At 39.6% G+C, this 21,873-nt stretch overlaps 1 protein-coding gene and 1 long non-coding RNA gene across 2 annotated transcripts; both read right to left on the bottom strand.

The window, feature by feature from the left end:
* Positions 1-2,551: 2,551 nt before the first annotated feature.
* Positions 2,552-16,885, bottom strand: GYG1 (glycogenin 1). Its single transcript, XM_079315221.1, has 7 exons — positions 16,790-16,885; positions 13,483-13,618; positions 11,441-11,615; positions 10,953-11,115; positions 7,664-7,790; positions 4,312-4,531; positions 2,552-3,375 (listed from the first exon to the last, which is right to left on the bottom strand). The coding sequence occupies exons 1-7, from the start codon at positions 16,794-16,796 to the stop codon at positions 3,214-3,216; spliced, it is 990 nt and encodes a 329-aa protein (XP_079171347.1). The 5' UTR covers positions 16,797-16,885; the 3' UTR covers positions 2,552-3,213.
* Positions 4,882-7,656, bottom strand: LOC306806440. Its single transcript, XR_013775470.1, has 2 exons — positions 7,002-7,656; positions 4,882-6,955 (listed from the first exon to the last, which is right to left on the bottom strand). It is a non-coding gene; the product is annotated as an uncharacterized lncRNA (long non-coding RNA).
* Positions 16,886-21,873: the final 4,988 nt, after the last annotated feature.

The raw sequence follows: 21,873 nt of genomic DNA, 5'->3' as shown, positions 1-21,873 counted from the left end.
AACAACAGTCTAGCTTTGGACTTGGGCATCTGTCACCACCAATAGTAAAGAATAAGTACTAGCTTGGACATCAGCTCAGCGATAGTAACAATATGAAGACAAGAGCTACTTATTTAATAAACGAAAGAAATTAAGTGTGAGTTAAGAGTATGGAGAAATTTCCATGAAAGAATTTTTTTGTTAATTGTAATGTGTTTTCACAAATGCTGTCTGTGTATGGACTGCATTGATCTGTTCAGTTGGAAGGGGGACCTACACTACCAATGCCATCAAATCTGACTGCTGCTGCTTTTTTTCCCCACATAATTCTCTGAATACTTGTGGAAATTTCAAGAGATTTTAATCTTCTGTGAAGATAATGATTGAGGTATAATTAATTCATCATGTTGTGGCAAGCAGTTGTAAGAAAATAAGCTAAGCATTGCCAACACCAAGTTATCTACAGGCTATAGGCATACTTAACAGTCCAGGGCCAAATATAATTGCTGCTTTCATACACCACTAAACAGCATCTTCTTATCCTGCTGGTAGCCATCCTGTGATGGTAGTCATCCCAGGTAGCAGTGGGTGACTGCTTGTGTTTGATGGAGGAGCAGTGGGCCCACAGGATCTTTTATGAGCTCGCTTTGGAATAATCAGTGGCAAATGATATTCATTCATGCATTAGCATTCCTTGAAGTGCATTAGCAGCAATAATACGATTTAAGAAGTAGAAATACCAATGGAGTAACCACTTTTTCAAATTCTGTGGATTTATTGTAGAACTGTAGCTTGGAAGTCTGCATTCCTTCACTGAGAGGTGTATCACGATGCAAGGGAGGACTATTTATCCAACCATAGATTACTTTCTCCCTCCCCCCTTTTACAATTGTTTGTTTGTTTAAATGCAATCATAGATGCAGAATTCTCACCTTTAGGAAAAAATACAAACCTTTAATGTGAGAGTATCACAAGTATAGAGATGTTTCTCTAAGGCTCAGGTTTTTTAATATTTTCCAATGGAAAATGCAGTGTCCTTTGTATGAGATACTGCAGAAAGGTCTCTGAGTGTGCATAGGCATCAGAGGATCATAGAATCTAAAAGAAGTCATTAAGAAGGATTCTTAGACAACTTGCAGTATGTGGGTGGCGTGACAAGGTGAGCCCATTGCACAAGACTTGCTTATCAGAGACAGATCATTATTTCAGTTGATGTAGATTTAAGTATTCTCTGAGAACTAGTAGTACTGTACCTGTAGATAGATAAAACATGCTGGGAAAATTCAGAGCATAGACTTGACATTTCACAGATCCTTACATTTAATGTTGCATCCTTAGCCTATCCTCAAGTATGAATACAGGCAAGGGGAAGAGAATTTAGACTGTTTAGCTTAAAAAGAGTATTTTACCATTTTCCATAGACCAGTCCTTGAATATGCAGAACTCGCCAATATTTGTTTGATAAAGTATATTTTTCATTACGGACTTTAACTAATAATCCCTCCTGCTTTCACACAACTTCAAATTTATCTGTTAAAAAAAAACAAAACAAAACAACAACAACAAAAAAAAAAAAAAAAAAAAAAAAAAACACCCCAGAAAACAAAAACACAGCAAAAGAAAAAAACCCATAAAGGAAAGGGCTAGTTACAACTGGGACTTCAGCTACTATATTCTTTTATGTAGTTACAAGCTACTTTGGTTTTGGACCTCATCTTTTAGCATTTTTCCTAAATGGTGACCAACTAAATCATAGAGCAATTAAGTAGAGAAAACAAGTTAAAACTGCCAACCCTTATACTCATATTTTGTCTTCTGCTTTACCAGCAAATGGTGAGAGCTTGTTGGTTATTTTAGCTCTAGGCTGAAGGTTTAGCACCCTCGCTAGATTCCAGCCAAAATCCTCCTCTACAAGGAAATAATGAAGTAATATTTTCTTAGAGTTTCTGGATTAGTACAAGGTACAGCTGTCAAAGAACACTAATTTTGTTCTGTTCAGACTTTTGCCTAAAGGATAGATCTAAACCTTAGTACAGATGACAGCCAATCTGTCATCACCATGCTTTATTTTTACTGCTTTTCCATGTGTCTTGGAGTACATGCAGCCTGAGTGTGGCAAAAAATGCTTTTGCTATCTTTACACATGGAAAGAGTAGTTTTCCTTATCATGCTAGGTACAGTTACTTAAGCAGCTATGTAATCTTTCTTTGCCAAAGTAGTATCACAGTTTTGTTTAAGACTAAATTCAGCATACAGGGCTTACATTAGGGATGATGTTTCTTTAGTCACTTGAAAGAAAGATGCCTTCTTCCCAAACTTCAAGTTATTGATGTAAGCAACTTCAACAGCTACTTCCTCCAGTATCCTGTCCTGCATTTAGGACAAGCTAATATGGGGATTGGCCCTAAACAGCTCCCTGGCAAATGACTAAGTACTTCTAAGTAATTATGAACTAAAAGCTGAACATCTGCTAATGAGAGCTTGAGTAGCATCAGCAAATTTAAGGGGTAGTTGTATCTGTTGAATATTTTAGTTAGACTGCTTTGGAGCTCTGTTTTTGTTTTTGTTTTGCTTTTTAATTGCTCAAGAGTTTAGGGAAGACAGAAATGCATGACAACTTTTTATTTTTGTATCAAGTGCAACATTGCAAGGAACAGATAAAACTCAGTTTACTAGTCCCATAGTATACAGAACTGAAAAACGCATTCTGCCATGCTGCAGGCACTGTGCGTAAGAACCTGGTCAAAATTTCAGTGCAATTGTGACTGGAAGAGCAAAGCAGTGCTTTTACTGTTACAACTGTATGTATTCCCAGTGTCATTAATACATTTATGGTAAAGCAGAATGGCTACCACTCCAGTGTATGAGCAATCCCATGAATTAGATTTTACATCTAAAACAGCAAGCAAAGGAATCAATGCTAATTACCTTAATGAGGTAACAAACCCAGTTTAAATAATACGTTGAGCCAATTGATCAAAACAGAAGAAATTTTAGGCTGAAAATACCTGGTTTTATCTAGTAGGGAGAATTGGAAATTGGGCAGTAATAGGTGGCCCAAGGATTCTGCTTCCTAGCTTTTTTGCTCAGTCTTCATCTGTAGCACTGCAGAGGCCTTCAGCCAAGAAGTTTTTCCTCAAGCTACTAGCAAGTGTAACTGACCACCATCTATACCTCTCTAGCTGTTAGTTCTGGAACAAGTCCTTGCATCACCACTGTTTGAGACAGGCACTTCTACTGAAGGTAGGTATCAAGTTTCTTCTTGATGTTGTCAAAGGAATCCACTCCCATATAGTCTGCTTGACCCTGTTCCCACCGTTCCTTGCGTTCTTCTGAAGATTCAGTCGGTAATAGTGGCGATACTGATACATGGGACACTGCCTCTGTAACTTCTGCCTAAAAGGAAAGGCAGAGTAAAAATGCAGAAATACCTTGTACAGCTAAAGTGAGCAACAGGCCATAGAATGGGGCAACAAAGTAGATGTTATCATGTGCAGTAGCAAGCATTGCCAATGGGTGGGGATTGTGCAGCTTTCCTAGCAAAATAACAAAGCCGAGTTACAGAAGTTAGCAGGGCAAAAAAAAGGTAAAAAATAAAGTTTAATTTCTTCATACCTCTCTACAGAAGCCACAAGGGAAAGCCAGAGTATAGACCAAGCCCGATAGCTGCAAATAGTTTGTTAGAAAGATGCAAGATTACCAAGAGAAGCACATCTTAAGAGATCAGTAACTTTGGTCTTAGAAAGGCTGAGAACTTAAACTGATCCATGCACTAAGCTAAGACTAAGAAGTCTGCAGTCAGATGCAGTCTACTAAACTCTGTGAATGAGAACGAGAGTTAGAAGCATTACTTTGGTTTTAATAAGTATTGGCATTCATCACTGCCTGTTGATTTAAATACTGATTCTCAAGTTATCCTAGGTTTACCTAAATGTGATTCACCATGCAAGATCTGTATGTACATATTTGCATGCTGAACTGGGGTTCTTCTGCTTGAGAACCTTAGTAGATGCAACACATTAAGAGTTAGGCCCTTCTCTGTATACATTAAAGTAACTACATCCAAGAAGTTACTGCAGGATAAGACCTGGTACATTAACTATGTACATAGCTTGTTTTAGGTAAGCTATGTCGAAGACCTGTCTAGCATGCTTCTCTTTTGTAGTATTATTTATTCCAAGCTTAAAAGGACAAAACTAAAATACCCTGCATCCCACAGACTAAACCACACCCATGCATTGAGATGGACAGAGGGAAGGGAAATTGATGCAAGGGTAAATAACCTGTCATCCATACTTAGGTATGGATGTACAAGATTATTAGAGCACGCACCATATTTACTCCTGTAGGAATTTCTTTAACAACTCCATGCTGTTCTAGTAGTGGTAAAACATCAGCTATATAGGTATTCCACCACATGTTGAGGAATTCTGGGTGAACTATTTTAGGGTCTTCCATGTTGCCCTTTATGCTTTTTGTTCTGGAGTCATATGTATAGTTCCATGGCTTTATGCTTCCCAGGAAATGCACCACCTTAGTATTTGCACCAAACCTGTTGGGCAGAAAAATTTTAGAAATCAGTTTGTACATGTGTTTAGAAAATGAGTTTTTACTGGCAGACATAGCTTTTTTTAACCTGCTATTTCTGTATTTGTCCAGAAACAGAAATATGAATATATTTAGGAGGCTAAATGCTAAATGATCAAACTGCCAGTGCCTATTGGGACTGGAAGCATTGCAATACAACAGAAAAAATGCAAACTGAGTTCTACATCACACTAGTCAGAATACAGCCAAAACCTAGTGGTCTGGGCTATTTAAATACTTACAGACAACTCAAGTCTTTAGGGTGATGTCCATAGCTCAGGAGAGAGCAGTCTCAAGCAGCCGTTGCAATCGGAACTGGTTTTAAAAGTGAAAAAGATTCTACTCCAAAGTCAGCAAGCCAGAGAGTTAAGCATTACAAGTATTATATGGAGAAGGGTCAGTGTTAAGGTACCCTTTTAGTTTTATAGCCCTGTAGAAACAAATCATTGGATGGTTCTGCTGCAAGGAGACCACATCCCTGCAAAATAATAGCTTTGTATAACCAAGGCATTTCAGAAGACTCTTGATCTCACTGCAGCAGGGTCTTGCTAGACAACCCTTGCTTCCTAAATAACCATGCATGGGCAGCCACGCATGGGATGGTAGTGGGTTGTTTAGTTAATTTTTGAAACCATTTAAACTCCATTTTCAATATGGACTTCTAACTTTGTCCCAACTGTTATCAGTATGTTCTTCTGTATTAGAAGTATAGACGAGATGCACCTCTTCTCAAGTAAAGAACTTAACACTGAACGAGACCACATTTATGTCATTCTCCTACAATTCCAGAACTAGGTTTCAGCTTGATTTAGTTTTGTGAGCAAGCAATACTAGTTCTCTCTGCTAACAGTGACTATCTCCCCTAGTTCAGTCTGTGTCACATTTTGCTTTCTTGTCAACATATTATGACTGAAATGGAGAGTAACAGCAAGTATCTTGTCTAACATTTAATTAAGAAGACGCTCATTTTGACCAGGACTTATGTGTTGAAGAGTTTTACGTGTGGAAACAATACAGGTATGTTTCAAAAGCCGTAGAATATTCAAACCAAGTATGCATTTGGCTGGGGTTCTGGATTTCATACTATTTTAAGGTCCTTGACTGTATTTCAATGTTCATGTGCAATGTTTTGAAGGCAACTGATCTTCATAAGAATGAAAACTTACATGCGCATGAAAGGCCAAGTATGTGCATTAACTGCATGAAAAAGAAGTGTCTTCAAGAGGCCAGTTACTGGGCTTCAACTTTAAAGCCCAAAAGTCAAGATTTAACATAAGGGCACTACCTTAGTTTTATTAGCTGTCGCAGTACCAAACAACCTGAATTTTCTTCATTTTAGGCTGCTGCTGTTCTGAAGAAACTTTTTGTTCAAAAATCAAGGGACATTAAGCTAGAGAGTAGAATGTATAAGAAGTATCATGTGACATTTGTTACAAATGGAGAAGTGTACTCTTGGTATCTTGTCCACTTACAGTCAGAACAACAGATGCCAAGTTTCTGCAATGTTTTCAGCATCTGCTTTCTAGATACCTTCTAGACCTGCAATATTTTATTTTGACATTTGAGCTCAACTGTTAGGAAGCTTTATGTCCACACTGGCCTCAGCAACTAATCTGTCTTTCCACATCTCCCAGAAAAGTCCTTCATGAATGTTTTGAAGTTAGAGAGCATTTGTCATGAATTGGCATTTTCCTTTGGAAAAAGGATTACTGAGACTGCTGTGAAATCTAGTCTCGCTATACAAAGCTGCAAAAAAACTTAGCTATTGCTGTCAGTAGGTTTAAATTTCACTATATTCCAACTGCTGATTATCAGGAGTGTAGCTGCTGATCTAACCAAGGGAACTTGTTCCACCTATTGAGCAGGGAATGTTACTTACAAGGGCTGCACTTCCAGCATTCTATTTTTGAAGGCCTGACTAATTCAGTTAAGCAATTGATTCAATCAGGTAAAGAGTATTTTTGTCAGGTACTCCCAGATCCAATTAGTCTTCTGTGGCAACAAAGTAATTTGTAAAATTAACGTCATGTGACTAACAGCCAGCCATGGAAAGAGGGCATACTTTACAAAAGATGTTAGTTTATCTAATGCTATCCAGCTACTTAGTCATTCTGAGGCTTGCATATATTTCTTTAAATAAGCGTTCCGCTTTTAGCATGACAAGATTCCAGATAGTATTCTGATCACAAGACATAGTTTGATCTTGAGCCAGCAAGCCCTGCTTATGCTAGCTGCTGCTTTAGACACTAGTAACCTGATGTCATTCAGAGATCAGATTGTTTTTATGCATTTGGCACTTTCCTTCTCCCTTGCCTTCAATTTCTGTAGCTCATAATAGATAAAGAGTTTCTGTGTAACACTTCTGTTTCCCTTCTTTCCCCCCCACCCCCTTTCTCCTGAACTGTTATAACACTTTGAGCTACCCTGCCTCTGACATTTACATTACTTTACTCATGTGTCAAACTAATGCTGCTAGCTAGGGAGGATACAGGTTTTGTCACAGAGGAAACATGCAATGATATGTGGTTGGTTGTATACTTTGTTCCATCTTGCTGTTACTTAAGGAAATGAAAAAGGACTAGAAAGTCTGTTAGGAGAGAATTATAGCTTGACACAAGTCTTTGTTCACCACACTTAGTTGAATGGTATAGGTTGATTAGAGAAACTGTAACTACTGGTGGTTAAATACCCTAAGAATTGGAGTGAAGAAAGGGCACCAGTGACATGTTGAAGTTCAGCTCAAGTTGATATAAAGAGCCTACTGCCATTGGTTAGAACGGTATTAAACTCCATCCTAGACTGGAGGAGTGATTTTTCCTTCTGCAAGTGACCTATCAAATGTGCTTACTCTAAATCAACTTCAGTGTTATCACCAGGGATGAGTGAGCTACAGATACAGCTGTCTCTGTGTTTATCTTGAGATGATTCATTTGACTTTCACAAATTCAATTCTTTTTTTTTAAGAGAAGAAATTATATTTTGAGCGACAGGAACAGTCTCCTTCTAGAAAATCTGTTTAAGCTCACATTATGCTTGTTCATTCTGTTACAAGATATTAGTTTATGTAAGCTCTGATATCTTGAAGTTTTCAACTTACGCTTTAAATGCTGGAAGGTAGGAATATACAGAAGTGCTGCTCAAATTATAAATAAACGGTAGATGTTTGCTCATATCTGTTGTTGCCCAGCTGCTGAAGAAGGTGTTTAATAACCCCTGATCTGCACCTAAAAGAGAAAGCATTAATAGGCTACAAATATCAGACAGCTGTTTGAGGATCTTTTTCAATCATTTTACTAAGTAAGAGTTGGTAATGCAGTTATCATGTCCTGCAGAACTCTGGCACAGAGCACTACAGTTCTATTTGTGAACAGCCCTGTAAACCTTGCAGCCTTTGAATACTCAAAAAATGCAGAGAACAAAATAGCATATATGGGGTTACTTTTGCTAAAAGATAGGAAGCTGCTCACGAACTCTGCCATTCACTTTCTTTTATAGCTGAAGTTCAATCTCTACAAGGCAGCAAAAGAACCCCGCAATAAAAACAGCACAACTGACCACTGTTCAGCTGCAGGAAAAGTATAGCTCAGGAGATCAAATGGCAACAATTAGTTTTATTACTTATGCTTACAGATGTATGACCAACATCAGCTCATTGATAGAATTAGGGTATCAGAGGCCTGTTAGACCTGCAGTCCCAGATGTATCTCCCTCCACACTGATCCGATAAGAAAAACACATGTAATATTAGTGGCAACTAATCTAGTAAAACTCCATCAGATTCTTTAAGAGACAATAGGCGTTCCTAGCTCTGTATTAAAAAGCTCCTGACTAACCACTAAATGAAGATAACAATCTGCATTCATAGGGGTCATCTCTTAGCTTGCAAGTAGAGGTTGTTACAAGGTTAAGTGAGTCTGAAGTTGTTTGGTATCTCAGTAGTAGATCAGCTAAAAAAAAAACTAAATACAGCCTTCAGGCCAGAGCAGACTAGTTTATAACCAGCAATTGAGAAGTAAAAACCTATTTCTCTATATCCATTCATACTTTATCACAATGAATACAATTAGTCTTTAAATGGTAATAATTCCTCTTATCAAGGAGACTGAAGGCAGTCCTTCAACTTTCACTTGCTGTATTTTTTCACCTATCACTGCATTCACAAGAAGCATTACTAAGGAGTAGTTAAATAGGTGGGCTTAGTTAGTAGACTATGTTTTATTTAATATTTCATTTTCTCAACCACTCACTGATTCTCTACTGACTCAGGAAAAGGTTTTTATTGGCCTGTGATTCGATTTAAGGTAGTATAAGGGTTTATACCATCAGTGTTGTTTGAGCAGAATTTGCTTTTTGCAGTTGAAGTATCTAGACAGTGGGCATAAACTTAGATGTACGGACAGTACACTGACAAATATAAATTCAAGGTATCCTGTTACAGCTGTCAGCATACATACAGACTGCAGAGTGAGAAACAGCCTGGAGACTCAGTCCAGTAATTTCAAACCTCTGACTTGCCTCTCAACCCATAAAGAAAGAAAAGCACTTTTGAAGAACTTGTATCCATCATAAGAGAACCGAGAGAGGCAGCAACAGTGTATTTAACTTACTCTGCAGGACTTTCGCTCAGATTGTTTTACATACTCGGCTTTTTTTCAGATTGTATGCATTTGTGCCAAAGCAGACAATGAAAGCAGCATCTAGATGTCCTAATTCAGACTTCAACAGGAATGTTAAATAAACAGGACCTCAGACATAAGGTGAAAAATCAGGCAGTACTTATATTAGCTACATATTTACAGACATAAATGAAGGTTACAATACAGCAAGACTGTAAAAGCAACTATTTTGGATCCCAGCCTAGAGTCAGAAGATTGTCTAAGCAATAGCAACATTCTTAAGGTAGCAATACTACTAGATTTCTTTTAAATTCAAATTTTCCTTTCCCATCCACAACTTTTAGGTCGTATCTAGCGTAGTTGCATGACATGTTATTATCTAGAAAGGTGAAGTTCAGACAGACAGAAAAGATGTCTACACAAGCAGCCATCATTCTGCCATTTCTGGACAATGGCACTACATAGGAGGCAGCTGTCTGCTGTTTACATGCAAGAAATATTCTGGAACATATTCCATTCCCTAGTTACTCCTTCTGTGGGCAAGGTACTTGCAAGCTTGACTTCAATTATGCAGTTTGGTAGATTGTTAAGTTTGCATCCCCAGGTTTATCTTACTAAATTTCCTGGACCCTTTCATTACTCCCTAGGTTGATTTAATTTTCAATTCCCTTTTTACCTGCCAAGTTCCTGAGCTTGGCAGTAGCTTGTAGCCTGTAGCTTGGCAGCAGGTTAGTTGGTTTTGGGGGGTTTTGTTGGTTTTAATGCAACAATTCAGAATTATGTTACAAATTTTGCCATAGCTGGTAATCAATTTGCACAGCAAGGTCCAGACCTTTATTACATGGCAGTACTCATTTTCATTGGATAGCATTGAGCATGCAACTGTGACTAACATTCTTTAGAAGGCCACACACAGGACCCCCTACAGTAACAAGGCTTATTCTGCAGACTGGGAGTGACATCTGGATATTTTACAAAGTACTGAGAGGTAAGGTAACAGGCTAGCTGATTAGCTGCTGAGAGTTCCATTTTATGGCCTTACTTACATAGTTTTCTGTAGTTTTTGAAGATAGACTTTGTTTTGTACCACAGTAGTTACATAATGAAATTAAGCAACAGGAGACAGTGATATTCAAAAGCCTTTGACTATAGGCATCTCCAAGTGACATATGCTCTTACTGCAATGGTAACAGATTTTGTAGACTTACAGGACAGCAGAACTTGGCTTCTCAAGCTTATACCTGGTACAGTGGCTGATCCCAAGTAACCTATATTGGGAAGCAGCCAAGGCTACTACATGTGCTTGATATTGGGAAAGTCACCACCCCATAATGAGAGGAAGTCATTACATAGCATATGAAGAGAGGTGTATCTCCAAATGTTTGATTCTCTGAAGCTGCACTCCTGTTGACCAGCACTATTTTTTCTATAGCAGCTTGAGTTAGTATAGGTAGAACACCCAAGCCTTAAGTTAGGAATGTCAGAAGCATAGTACTGGAATTTCATTTCTTGTGATACTATTTCTCATTATATGATTCTACATCTATTAGTCTGGAGGCCCAACTCAGTTTTTATTAATGAAGTCTGAAAAAAAGTAGTTTTACTACACATTGTAATGGTAGCCTCTGTTTCTGAGAAAGATACGTTTGCACAGTTACATGGAGAATTCTATCGTACAGAGTCGCCATGAGATGTATGTAGTTACTGAGTAATCCCAACCACCGTCACCATTTTGGTCTAACTTAAACTGAAATACAAATTAATACATACCATCAAAGCTGCCTTTCTCTGTGGCAAACTGTAGCAGCTGACTGTATGTTTCAATGGAAGGTCGGTAAACAAAAACTCCTGAATTAAAACAGTCAGGCCAGCCTGGATCTGGTGCTGCAGACAGCTCTTCTCTCTCAAAAAGCTCATCTATATTTGACAAAACCTAATTGTAAAGGAGTTTAAAAAAATGCATTTAGGTTAGGAATTGTGGTATCATGCTCCAATGGATTTTGGTATCAATATTAAGACATGAAAGAAAGTTCTTGTATCAGCGTTCATCTTGCAGAAGACAATACAGAAACAGTCCCCACAGACTTCATTAGTTTAAAAGGCACACACATTCTTACCGTTACTAGTCCATCTAGTAAAAGGCTTCTAGTACCTCTACTCATGAAAAAAAACCACAAAACAAAACAACAACCCATAGAAAAAATTCAACAATCTTGATACTAGGTCTTTAAGAGGTATCATGAGACATGGCCACTTACCATTGTGTCTGCATCCATGAAAACACACTTTGAAAATTGTGTCAGTTCCCAGCAGTGAAGCTTTGTTAGTGTGATGCCCAACTCAGGTCTTTTCATTAATGCCAAGTGTGCTGAATCCCCACTATCCAAGACATTTACCAATATGACTTCATCGAAGACTTTTTCCAGCACTCTCCTACAGAAAAGTCAATTGGCAAGATTTAGTTCTAGTGATACTCCAACAACAGACCACATGACAGACTCCATAAAGAGAAGTGAAATAACAGAACCTGGCAACATCTCCTGCTGAAAAGTAATAAGGTGACTGCATATGTTGGAATGTACAAGTACACCTGTCTGCCACAAAGTTAGTAATTTGCACATTTTGGGGAATAGAGAAGTCTCTTGGGTTTGCTTTTTTCTATTTTTTTTTTATTCCACAGAGTTTTAGTAGCTTTCTTTTCTTTTTCATCCAGACTCTGATTTCTGGCAACTTAACTGTCTACTCTGAGCAAGGCAATTAAGAGATGGGAAGCTGTCAGAGTGGCTTGAACAGGACTGTAGCTGAATCCCAAACAGCAGAGACAAATGTTATGAAATAGTTACACTGCTCTGGATTTGTGACATCTGGGACACTTGAGATATCTGACTAGACCCAGTTGCTAAAACTTGCTTTATCCCATAAAGCCTTTTCAAGACTGACTTAGTCATGGCTGTGGATACAGAAATGTTTTGAGCCAGTATCATATTCAGTAAAGAGTGACAAATGTTCAGGCAGTATAGTGAACTTTTGTGGCAGATATCCAACCTTTGATTTACCATCAATACAGCATTGCCAGTAGTTCAAGAGATTAAAGTGTTCATGCTGATTAAAACAAGAAACATTAGTAAAGTCTTACTGTTCTACAGCGTATCTTGAATGCTCAGCAATTAGCAGTACAATTTGAGCCACAGAGCTTGTAAATGAGTCTTGGAATTTTGCCTTCCAGAGGTTATATTGGTAGTTTGGTTGGACAGTTCCTCTGAACTTCAGGCATACTTTGTCAGCCTGGCCAGGGCAAGAAATGCAAGTTTCAATTACTCCACTATGTATGTAGTTATCACTGGTCTAAGGGCATAGTATTAGCTGGCGTGCAGTAGCACATAGGTACATTTAGGGCTCATCTTAGAAGAGAGCACTCACTTAGAAGGCTGGAATGGATGTTCCTATATGCAACATCTTAAAATTGACATGACCATTCAGCTGCCAGGAGACTCCAGAGAGAGTCACTGCATTTTTCCATTGTGTCACTTTTCTATTGTGTCTATATATTGATAACTCTTTTCAGAATTATTTCCCCATGCAGAGAATCTTGTCTTATCATCTGTAGTTCCCATAATTATTAACTGTTTCATTGTTTGTCTTTTTTTTTACTCTCTTACATGTGGAAAGAGAATCCAGTCCACTCCATAGTGAGACTATTCTAATGAGGCTGTAGGAAGCAGTTGCCTGTTAATTTCATTTGATGTACTGTGGTAACCTTGTTAGATGCCTCTGTTCAGCTGCTGATTTGACACATTTGGTGCTACTTTAGTTCTGCTCGCTTTCTTCTCCCATGATAAAATTTGATTTGAAGTGTCTGCTAGATTTCAAGAGAGCTTGTGTGATATTATCTCGATCAAGAATACTTCTGCAAAACAAATACCAATTCACTGCTCTCATCTCCATATGCATACACATAACGTTAACAAACTCACAGGCAATAGCACATTGTTGGACAATTCTAAGTGGGACTACAAAAGAGCATAAATCCAGCAGAAATATCAGTATCAAGTCAAAATTTAGAGCTCTAACTGTGGACTATTTGTTTAACTCAAGGGGAAGGAAAAAAAACACATCAAAACATAAACAGTTTCATGTTTGAAAAACTTACAGACCTCCAGATAGCATAGATGAGTTCTGCTGAAATTAGCTGTTAAGCTTCCAGAGTTTTGAAAGGTTACTATTACGGAATTTAACTTCCATTTTTCAACCTGCACATCTGCAGGAACTGTTGCAGTCTGAAGTATGTAAGTGACCTTACCTCATAAGATCTGAGACCTGAGGAGTTATGAGTGCAGTCAGCTTCCTTGTTGTTCTGTACTGTTGCAAGGATGAACCAAGTACCAATGCTCCTTTCACATACGAGTCATTTGTGGCTAGAGTCACAAAAGACTGGTCTGGAAGAAATGAACTTGGTCAAGTTAACATGATCCACTACTTTATTCTGAGACAGATACATTAGAAACCTAGTATTGTTAGGTAATCATGCTGTGAGACTTCTAAGATGTGCCCTTTAATTCTGTGTATAGGGCCTTCCTATGTGACTCAGTGAAGCAGATTTCTTGCATAGCTATATTTGCTATGGATAACTTGACACATGGCAAAATGCAGTAAAATGACCCACAAAAATCAAGATTTGCAAGAGTACACCATTTCAAATTTGCCCACAGGTTAAATAAGTCATGCAAAATGTAGAGACAATCCAAAATTCTAAAGAGCCCTCCTTTGGCCACTAATATTCTATTATGCAGAAAGTGTTTGGAGTCTGTGGGCTTGCTTTTGGCCTAAAGTCAGTAGGGTTTTGTAGAGTTTCTCTAGGTTCGGCTCTCAATCCTGAAGCTAAAGCAGCATAAAACTTGCATTTCATTTTCAAATGAAAGCAAGCATTGAATTATATCTTAGACAACAGTTTGAAGTTTTGGTAGCTCAGGATTTTGCTGATGAGTTGTTCTGCAACCAATGATTGCAGCTCTGTTACAAGAATGCAAGATTTAAATGGGAAGTAACTAGTAATACAAAAAGAAATTTAAAACTTGCAGGAGTAATTTTTACTCTTTGAGCAGAAAGTGGTACTATATTCTGCTCCAGCTGTATCTTAAATATAGTTTAAGACAGAGTGTTTTGCCATATAGTACTTATTGAAACCATATTATACAAGTTTTACATCCTTTCATGCTGTTTTAAACTGCCAGAATGGGACCGACAAAAGCAAACAAGTAACTTACAAAAGTTCTTCAGTTCACTGTTAACTACTTTCATGTAGACCTCCTTTCAAAGTTACATCCCTTTACAAAGCATGTTCTTTTCTACCAATCCATTTTTCACAGTATCAGCAAAACAGTTTCTTCCTAAGGATTTCAAGTCAAATTTACCTTAGCAGCTTTGACTTCTTTTCTTTACAGAAGATGTTAACTGGGTTTGATCAGAGTGAGAGTTCTGGGCACTTAAAGGCTTACTATTAAGCTTAGTGGTAAGATTAAAATATCGACTCCTTTCAGAAATACTGTTGGCACAACTCCTAAGTTCGCAAGGCAGTCACCATCAATATCTTATTTAACTAAATACCCCCTTTACAGTTGACAACAGACAATCATGTACCATAATTGCCTATAAGCTCTGCAAACCTGGTCTGCAAGATCTATAGACCCGCTACAAAACCTTCTTTTTTGCTTAGCAGCAAAACCAACTAGTCCCAAGGGATTTAGATTATAGTGTCCAATCATGAAGATCAAAAAAGCTTCTATGATGTTGGGAATAAAGATACTTTGTTTCAATTCACTTTTAGCTGCCTATTTGTTCTGGTTCATATTCAGCAAGTCTGCAGAACAATTTAATGTTTCATTTAAAGGGCAAGTGTGTAACATTTTAAGTTATATAAACATCCACCAAATAGGACAGGGATTTTCCTAGGTAATTTGCATGTTACTGTTCAATACATGGAAGTCTGACATTATGCTCTAAGAGAGCTCGCTAAAAATCCGGTGTAAACAAAGTGGGATTGTGCCCAATATTCATCTGAATGTTGCTTGTTTGTTGTTTTTTTCCCCTAACAGTGCAAGACTAATTCTTAAAGTGACCTCGCCACTGAAAGAGAGGTCTTTTCTTTGTTGACCAGTTAGCAGGTATACTACTACTCTGTCTCATCTTCTTGAGATTGAATATTCACAAAGGTCTTTAGAGAAATAAAGTTAATTTAATGATGGAGTAAAGGCTAAGAAGCCCCACGCTGCATCCCAGCTCTACGAGGAAACTTTACAACTGCTTGACAGGAGGTGAATTTTGCCAACTTGGAGACCATCTAAGTCAGTATAACTTTCCAAAGTTTTGAATAAACTATGTTCTATTCTAGATTTAAAGTGCACTCAAAAGTACATGAGCCCATGCTACAATTTGGGCAAGACCAGCTGGTGCTTATTATAGGAGCTATATCTACAAAAGACTACTCCATTCTACCTAAATAACAGGTATTTCAGCTGTGTGGGTGTCCCTTCTCATCCTTCCCCCCCCCCCCCCCCCCCCCCCCGTGAAGGCTTTCTCCACAGAATCTTATGTTTACACAGCAGGCATTGTTAGGCCTGAAACACAATGAACTCTTGGTGACAGTATGTCTGCAAAAGCAGTTAGAATGAGAGGCAGTTGCACAGCTTCCTAATTGACTTACGCAGACAAAACCATGCTACTTCGGAGACTTCTTTGGCTGCCCAGTTCACAGGCTATAATATCTCTCTGCAAGAGTTTTTGTGCTAGTCCTTACACACCCACGAGCATTCTGGAAGTCTGAGCTAAAAGCAATCTTTCATTTGATGGTGTGCAGAATGTTACTGGAGTGTTTGTCCCAGATAATTTCTAAACTCCCCAGGAAGATTTTTCATAGACATAGCCAGAGTTCAGAGGTATTTGCCTTTCTTCCTATCCCCTGAGTTAGGTGCTAGTATATCTGAATTTTTTTTTGAGTACGGGTTCCCTAGAGAGACAGGACCATCTTACAAACACGTGCATCGGGGGGCAGACTTCCTGCAGGCTTCCAGACCTGAAAATAAAACCGACTTTGCTGATAACTTCAGGTGTAAATCGGGGTGGGGGGACCAACAAAAAAAAAAAAAACAAACCGGAGCGACACGAACGCGGAGAGCCGCTAAGGATCTACTCACTGCAAAGTATCAAAATCACAGAAACCACAAGCTCTTGCGGCGTTTCAGGAGAGAAACTGGATTTTCCCCCGTGAGCCGCTGTAGCCCTACAGTGGCCTCTCCGGCCCATGCTGCCCTCTCCCCCGCCACCACCACGCCGGCTACATCCCTCCTGTTCGGGGACGGAGCCTGGGGCAGAGCAGCGAGTCAAGGCGCGGAGAGAACCGGCACCGTGAGCGTCCTCTCGGACCGCACAGCGGTGCCCGGCGGGACGGCTCCGACCCCCCCGCGGGCAGCCCCCGCCCCCACCAGCCGGAGCCCGGTCGCCGCCGGGACGCTGCCCACAAACAAAGGGGCGCAGCTGCAGCGAGCCCCCTGCCCGGAGCGCGGCCCGCGGCCCTCGCGAAGGGCGGCGCGAGCCGGGCGGGACACACTGACCTGCCATGGTGCCCGAGCGCAGGTCGGCTGCGGGAGACGCGACGGCCGCGGTCGGGGCTGCGCTGAGGCCGCCCCTTATATAGGGGCGGGGCCAGCGGCGGCCCGCCCGCGGCGGCGGGAGGAGGCCCCGCCCCGAGGAATCCCCGCCATGGCCGCCTGCGGTGGCCGCACGTCACCCCCCTCCTTCCGGGCCGGCACCGCCACCGCGCCCTCTCCGGGAGGCCTCGAACCCCCGGGCTGCCCGCTCCAGTGCCTCTCGGCTAAAACGGTGCTTGAAAATGCTTCAAAATACTCCACTGCGCCAACAGAGGGTAGGACCGTGTCAGGGTGCTGTGGTTTAGGCTGGGAGCGGCGGTGCTGCACCGGAGGAGCGTTGCTCCTGTGGCCGCTAAGCCCTGCGGGAAGAAGGACTAAAACCACTGGGAAGAGCCTTGCTCCGCCCTCTTGGCACTCTCCTTGAAGGCGTTAGTACAGGTGGATGAGATCCCCCACGCTTCCTCTTCTCCAAGGCTGAATGGTACCATCTCCCTCAGCCTTTCCTCCTCGGACAGATGCTTGCTTGTCCCTTCATCATGCTTGAGACCCTTTGTCGCCCTCCTTCCAGCGTGTTCCTGTCTCCGTCCTGGGGAGCCCGGACGGCGCTGCAGGTGTGGCCCCAGCAGTGCTGAGCAGAGGGCAGGCATCCCTCTCGCTCTGTGCAACCCAGAATACCATTCCCCTTTTCAGCAAGGGCACACGTTTGACTCGTGTTCAATTTAGTGTCTCGCAGGATGCCCAGATCCTTTCCTGTGATCCATTACCTTTCTCAAGACTATAAAATATAACTGCTTCTTGATCACAATAAACTGAGCTAAGTCTTTTAGGAAGGGGGATTTCCTTCTGTCTTGAAATGGCAAATGGGCCATAAAAGGATTTTAAAAATAAACAAAATCTCAAATGCAAACTCATGGAGAAAGAGCACTCCAACTACTAATTTCCCCAGAATGAGAGATCATGTTTGAACTGAGACAATTTTTGTAGACCTGTTTTGAAATAAAATTACTTACTTCTAAAAATACCAAAATCAAGAAAGTGTTCCTTGACCAACTACAAAAAAGCAGCCCTAAATCAAAATATGCATTTAGAGCATACCATTAATTTATAATTCATGCATCATATGCATGAAAGTTTGTGTGTCAGAACTGTAGGCCATGCTAGTAATGTTATACATGTATAGGGGTTACTAATAATTTTTGACATGCAACCCTTTTTTCAGGCTTTGACAGACTTTCTCTATGATGGTGTTATGCATGGTTTGTGTCTGTCTCAGATGAAAGTTTTGAGAAATTTTTAGCCAGCACATTTCAGCTGTGTCTAGCTTGTTGCTTTGCCAAGTTTTTGAGAGAAAACAATAGAATAGCTGCTGTTGGTGACTGCCCTCCCCCCTTCCCTTGGTTCTTTTGTGTTATGCTAGTGTGGAGCAAAAGAGCATAATTCCTTCTGGTTTCCACATTAAGCAACCAGAAAAAACCTTAGGATTGCCGGTATTCAGCTTGAAAGTGTTACGGAGAAGTGCCACATCCACCCATATGCTAACACTTGTTTGTATATGCTCATTTTAAATGTTTCTAATGTTCATAGCTGAACAGACTATACATTTTATGGTTCCCTGTGTGATCCAATTGCATATACATCTGTGCCTTTGTACTGACTGTTTACTCTTCTTTCTCCATAACCTGAAGGAAAAAGTCACAGGAAGAACCTGAGAGAGAAACAGATATCCCAGAGAGAAACTGGTTTCCAGTACAAATGGAAGAAAAGATCATGTGGTATGAGGATAGAAGGAGAAAAAAAACAGAGAAAAGAGAAGAATGCTCAGGAAAAGCTCTCATGAGATGAAGGCTAGGATAGGAAAGCATCTAAGCCTAGGATAGGCTGAGCAAAAATACTAGGTAGGCCTCAGTTTTTATGGAAGGGAATGAATTTAAGACTAGGTTACGATAAGTAAGATGTGAGGATGGGAGCTAACCAGGGAAGCTATTACTTGTCAGCACACAATAAGACTTGATCAAAACCTAGTGAGGAGGGAGAAGGAATAGATTTTGCTGGATAAAGAGACAGCATTCGGAAATAAGGGGCAAAGTGCTGTATAGCAGCTCATTAGATGAATACTGGCACACTGAATAAGGTGCAAGTCCTATGGAAAATGATCCTGTCATCAAGCAGTTAAAAAATTCCATCACCATGCATGTCACAGAAGTCTAACTACTCTTATACATTATAGAACATCCTATTTTTAATGACTGATACTGTTATTTTAATAGGAACTTGCTTATAATGTAATTAAAAGTAACAGGACTGTTTAGTGTAACTTGAATACCCCCCTCGAATTAATAAATTTAATAATTTTGCAAATGTGCACAGTGAGTCCAACCATGAAGTTAATAAAATATTGTAGAGAGGGTTTTAGAATTAAACATTATTTCTGCCTCTGCAAAATTCAGGGGGAAAAATTTTAAAAGCAACCCAGAAAAGTTGATTCAGTGTATCCAGTCCAAGTTTAAAGTACTGGAATTTAGTTTTTACAACATTGAAATGGTAATCTGTCTGGTTAGGAAAGAGACATCAATGGTGTGAAGTGCATTGATACATGAAAATAATTATATTGAGAGATTTGATTTCATTTTTGTCCAGTCATCTCTGTCTTGCCCTGAAGATGTCACAAACTTCTCCGATGACAAAAACTGTTCTGGGTCAACCCCTCCTCTTTCTGCAGCTCTTCTCACCTTGACCTTACTGTGAAGTAAGACTGAACAGTTATTGAGTATTCAGAGAATTAAAAAAGTATGCATATGAGTATGCATAGAATTAAAAAATTTGGCACAAACTTTTCCCAGTACTAGGATTTCAGTGTAATGTAACTTACTCCAATAGGACTGAAAAAGCTTTCATGTTTCTATTTGAATAATTAAATGTTCTGTTGTAACTCCAACTTATTTTAGCTTTTCACATTCTCCTTTCCGAACAGATATTCTCTTTGCCCATCCCAGAGCCAATTATAGTTCTAGTCTTGTTTTCTTAAAAAAAAATTCACCTGCTACATTAATGTGATAATCTTCTAAAAAGCTAGGCTCTATAATTTGCTTCATTCATGTTACATAATGCATTGCAGTGTTTAGCGGATTGAGGAATTCTTGTAATTTTTTCTAGCTGGCATGATAAACATCCCTATAAGCAGGGAAGTGAGTAGGTCTCAATTTCTCTTGTGTTGTCTTTTGGGTTGATTCTCAGTGATCTGCCATGCAATCAAGCTACAGTGGAAACTGTTCTCCTGGTTGCATGATTAACTTGGCATCTATTAAGAAGAAAATTGGTGGTGAACCTTTATTTCTCATTGGAGAAATAGTTACCTCTCTCACCAGTCTTTACAAGACTGCTAAGTTCTAATGCTGAGACCTCCCAGTGCTTTCTTACATTTAATCAAAAGGTTAAATTATCATTGAAGAACACAGAACCATGAACCATGTGAAGAACACAGAACAACTAGTTTATAAGCCTCCTTTCCTTTGGCAAATAGGCTAAACGGGGCAGGTGTATGTGTGTTTTTCTCCTAAATTGCCCTCTGCTTCATCTTTGCCTGTTCCCCTTTTCTAGCGACTCTTTTCCATGGAAGGCCACAGGACCTACTGACCAGGACGTGTGGCTGAGAGCAGAAGGCAGGGGCTTGTTACCCGTTCTACTCATCATTTGCCATGGCAAGAAGTACAGGCAGGACAGCTAGGTATTTCTCTTTTTTCCCCTCTCTTGTCACTTGACTTGAAACAGTAGAACACTCTCTTGCTCTGTATTTTTATAGGGGAGTCGCAATAATGTATCCAAATCCTAACTGTTTTCTACCTCTGTCGGTAGCAGTAACTCATAATTTCTTGCCCTGATCAGAGGTTTAAACTCTCTCAAAATGCAAAAATTCTAGTATTTCACCTGAGCAGGCATGTTCTTCCTTACTACAGGAAGTTCTAGAACTCTTAATGCTTGAAAAACTAGCAGATGATAAAATTCCTGGACATACAAAGTGCTCAAGAAATTTTAGCAGGGGTTTGAGAAGAAGCAGTGGCAATACTTCCACCAAGTTACTTAGACTTACAGCAATGCTTCTGTTCCATGATAGATTTTTGTTGAATTTCAATCTAGTGCTTCCTTCAGGCTAGGCCAAGTAATTAACTTTAGGGTTAGTCACGTTAAAAATAAATAAATAAATAAAAATTAAACAAAAATCAGGGTGTTATACTGGGAATGACATTTATTATTAATATTAGTTGAATACACTTGCTCCTTTTTGAAAAACCTTAGTATCACCAAGTTGGGGTGCTTTAATCTCTTCCCAGCTAAAGAGTATAGTGTATATATATATATATATATATATATATATATAATCTAAGAATAGAATAGAATAGAATAGAATAGAATAGAATAGAATAGAATAGAATAGAATAGAATAGAATAGAATAGAATAGAATAGAATAGAATAGAATAGAATAGAATAGTTTGTTTGGAAAAGGTCAACATTGATCATGTAGTTCAATTGACTGACCACTTCAGGGCTGAAATGTTGTTAAAGCGTATTTTTAAGGGTATAATGCGGATGCCTCTAAACACTGACATACCTGGGGCATCAACCATCTTTCAGGAAGCTGGTTCCAGTGTTTCATCACTCTCTTGGTAAAGGAATACTTCCTAATAATGTCTAGCCTGAATCTGCCCTGGAACAAATTTGATGCATTCTGTCCTTGGCTCCCAGGGAGAAGAGCCCAGCACCTTCCCCTCCTCAGGAACCTGCAAAGAACAATGAGGTTGCCCCTCACCTCCACTTTGAACTAGACAAAGCCAGAGTCTTTGTGTAGGACTAGACTATTTCTGCAGAGATGATGCAGTAACAATAATGCTCATCAATTATAGTTGTCAAAAGTCTACAAAAGCATTAATTCCCCATCTCTGAGCATTTAGCCGTTACTACATTAAATTTTACTGAAGTGATCATAGGATTCATTTAGATTAAACAGGCAGTAGTTTGCAGTTTCTGCTAGCAGGAAGCAACAGCAATATAG

Source organism: Erithacus rubecula, assembly GCF_903797595.1.
Source record: "Erithacus rubecula genome assembly, chromosome: 11".
NCBI lineage: Eukaryota > Metazoa > Chordata > Aves > Passeriformes > Muscicapidae > Erithacus > Erithacus rubecula.
This window is presented reverse-complemented; position numbering and strand designations above follow the sequence as displayed.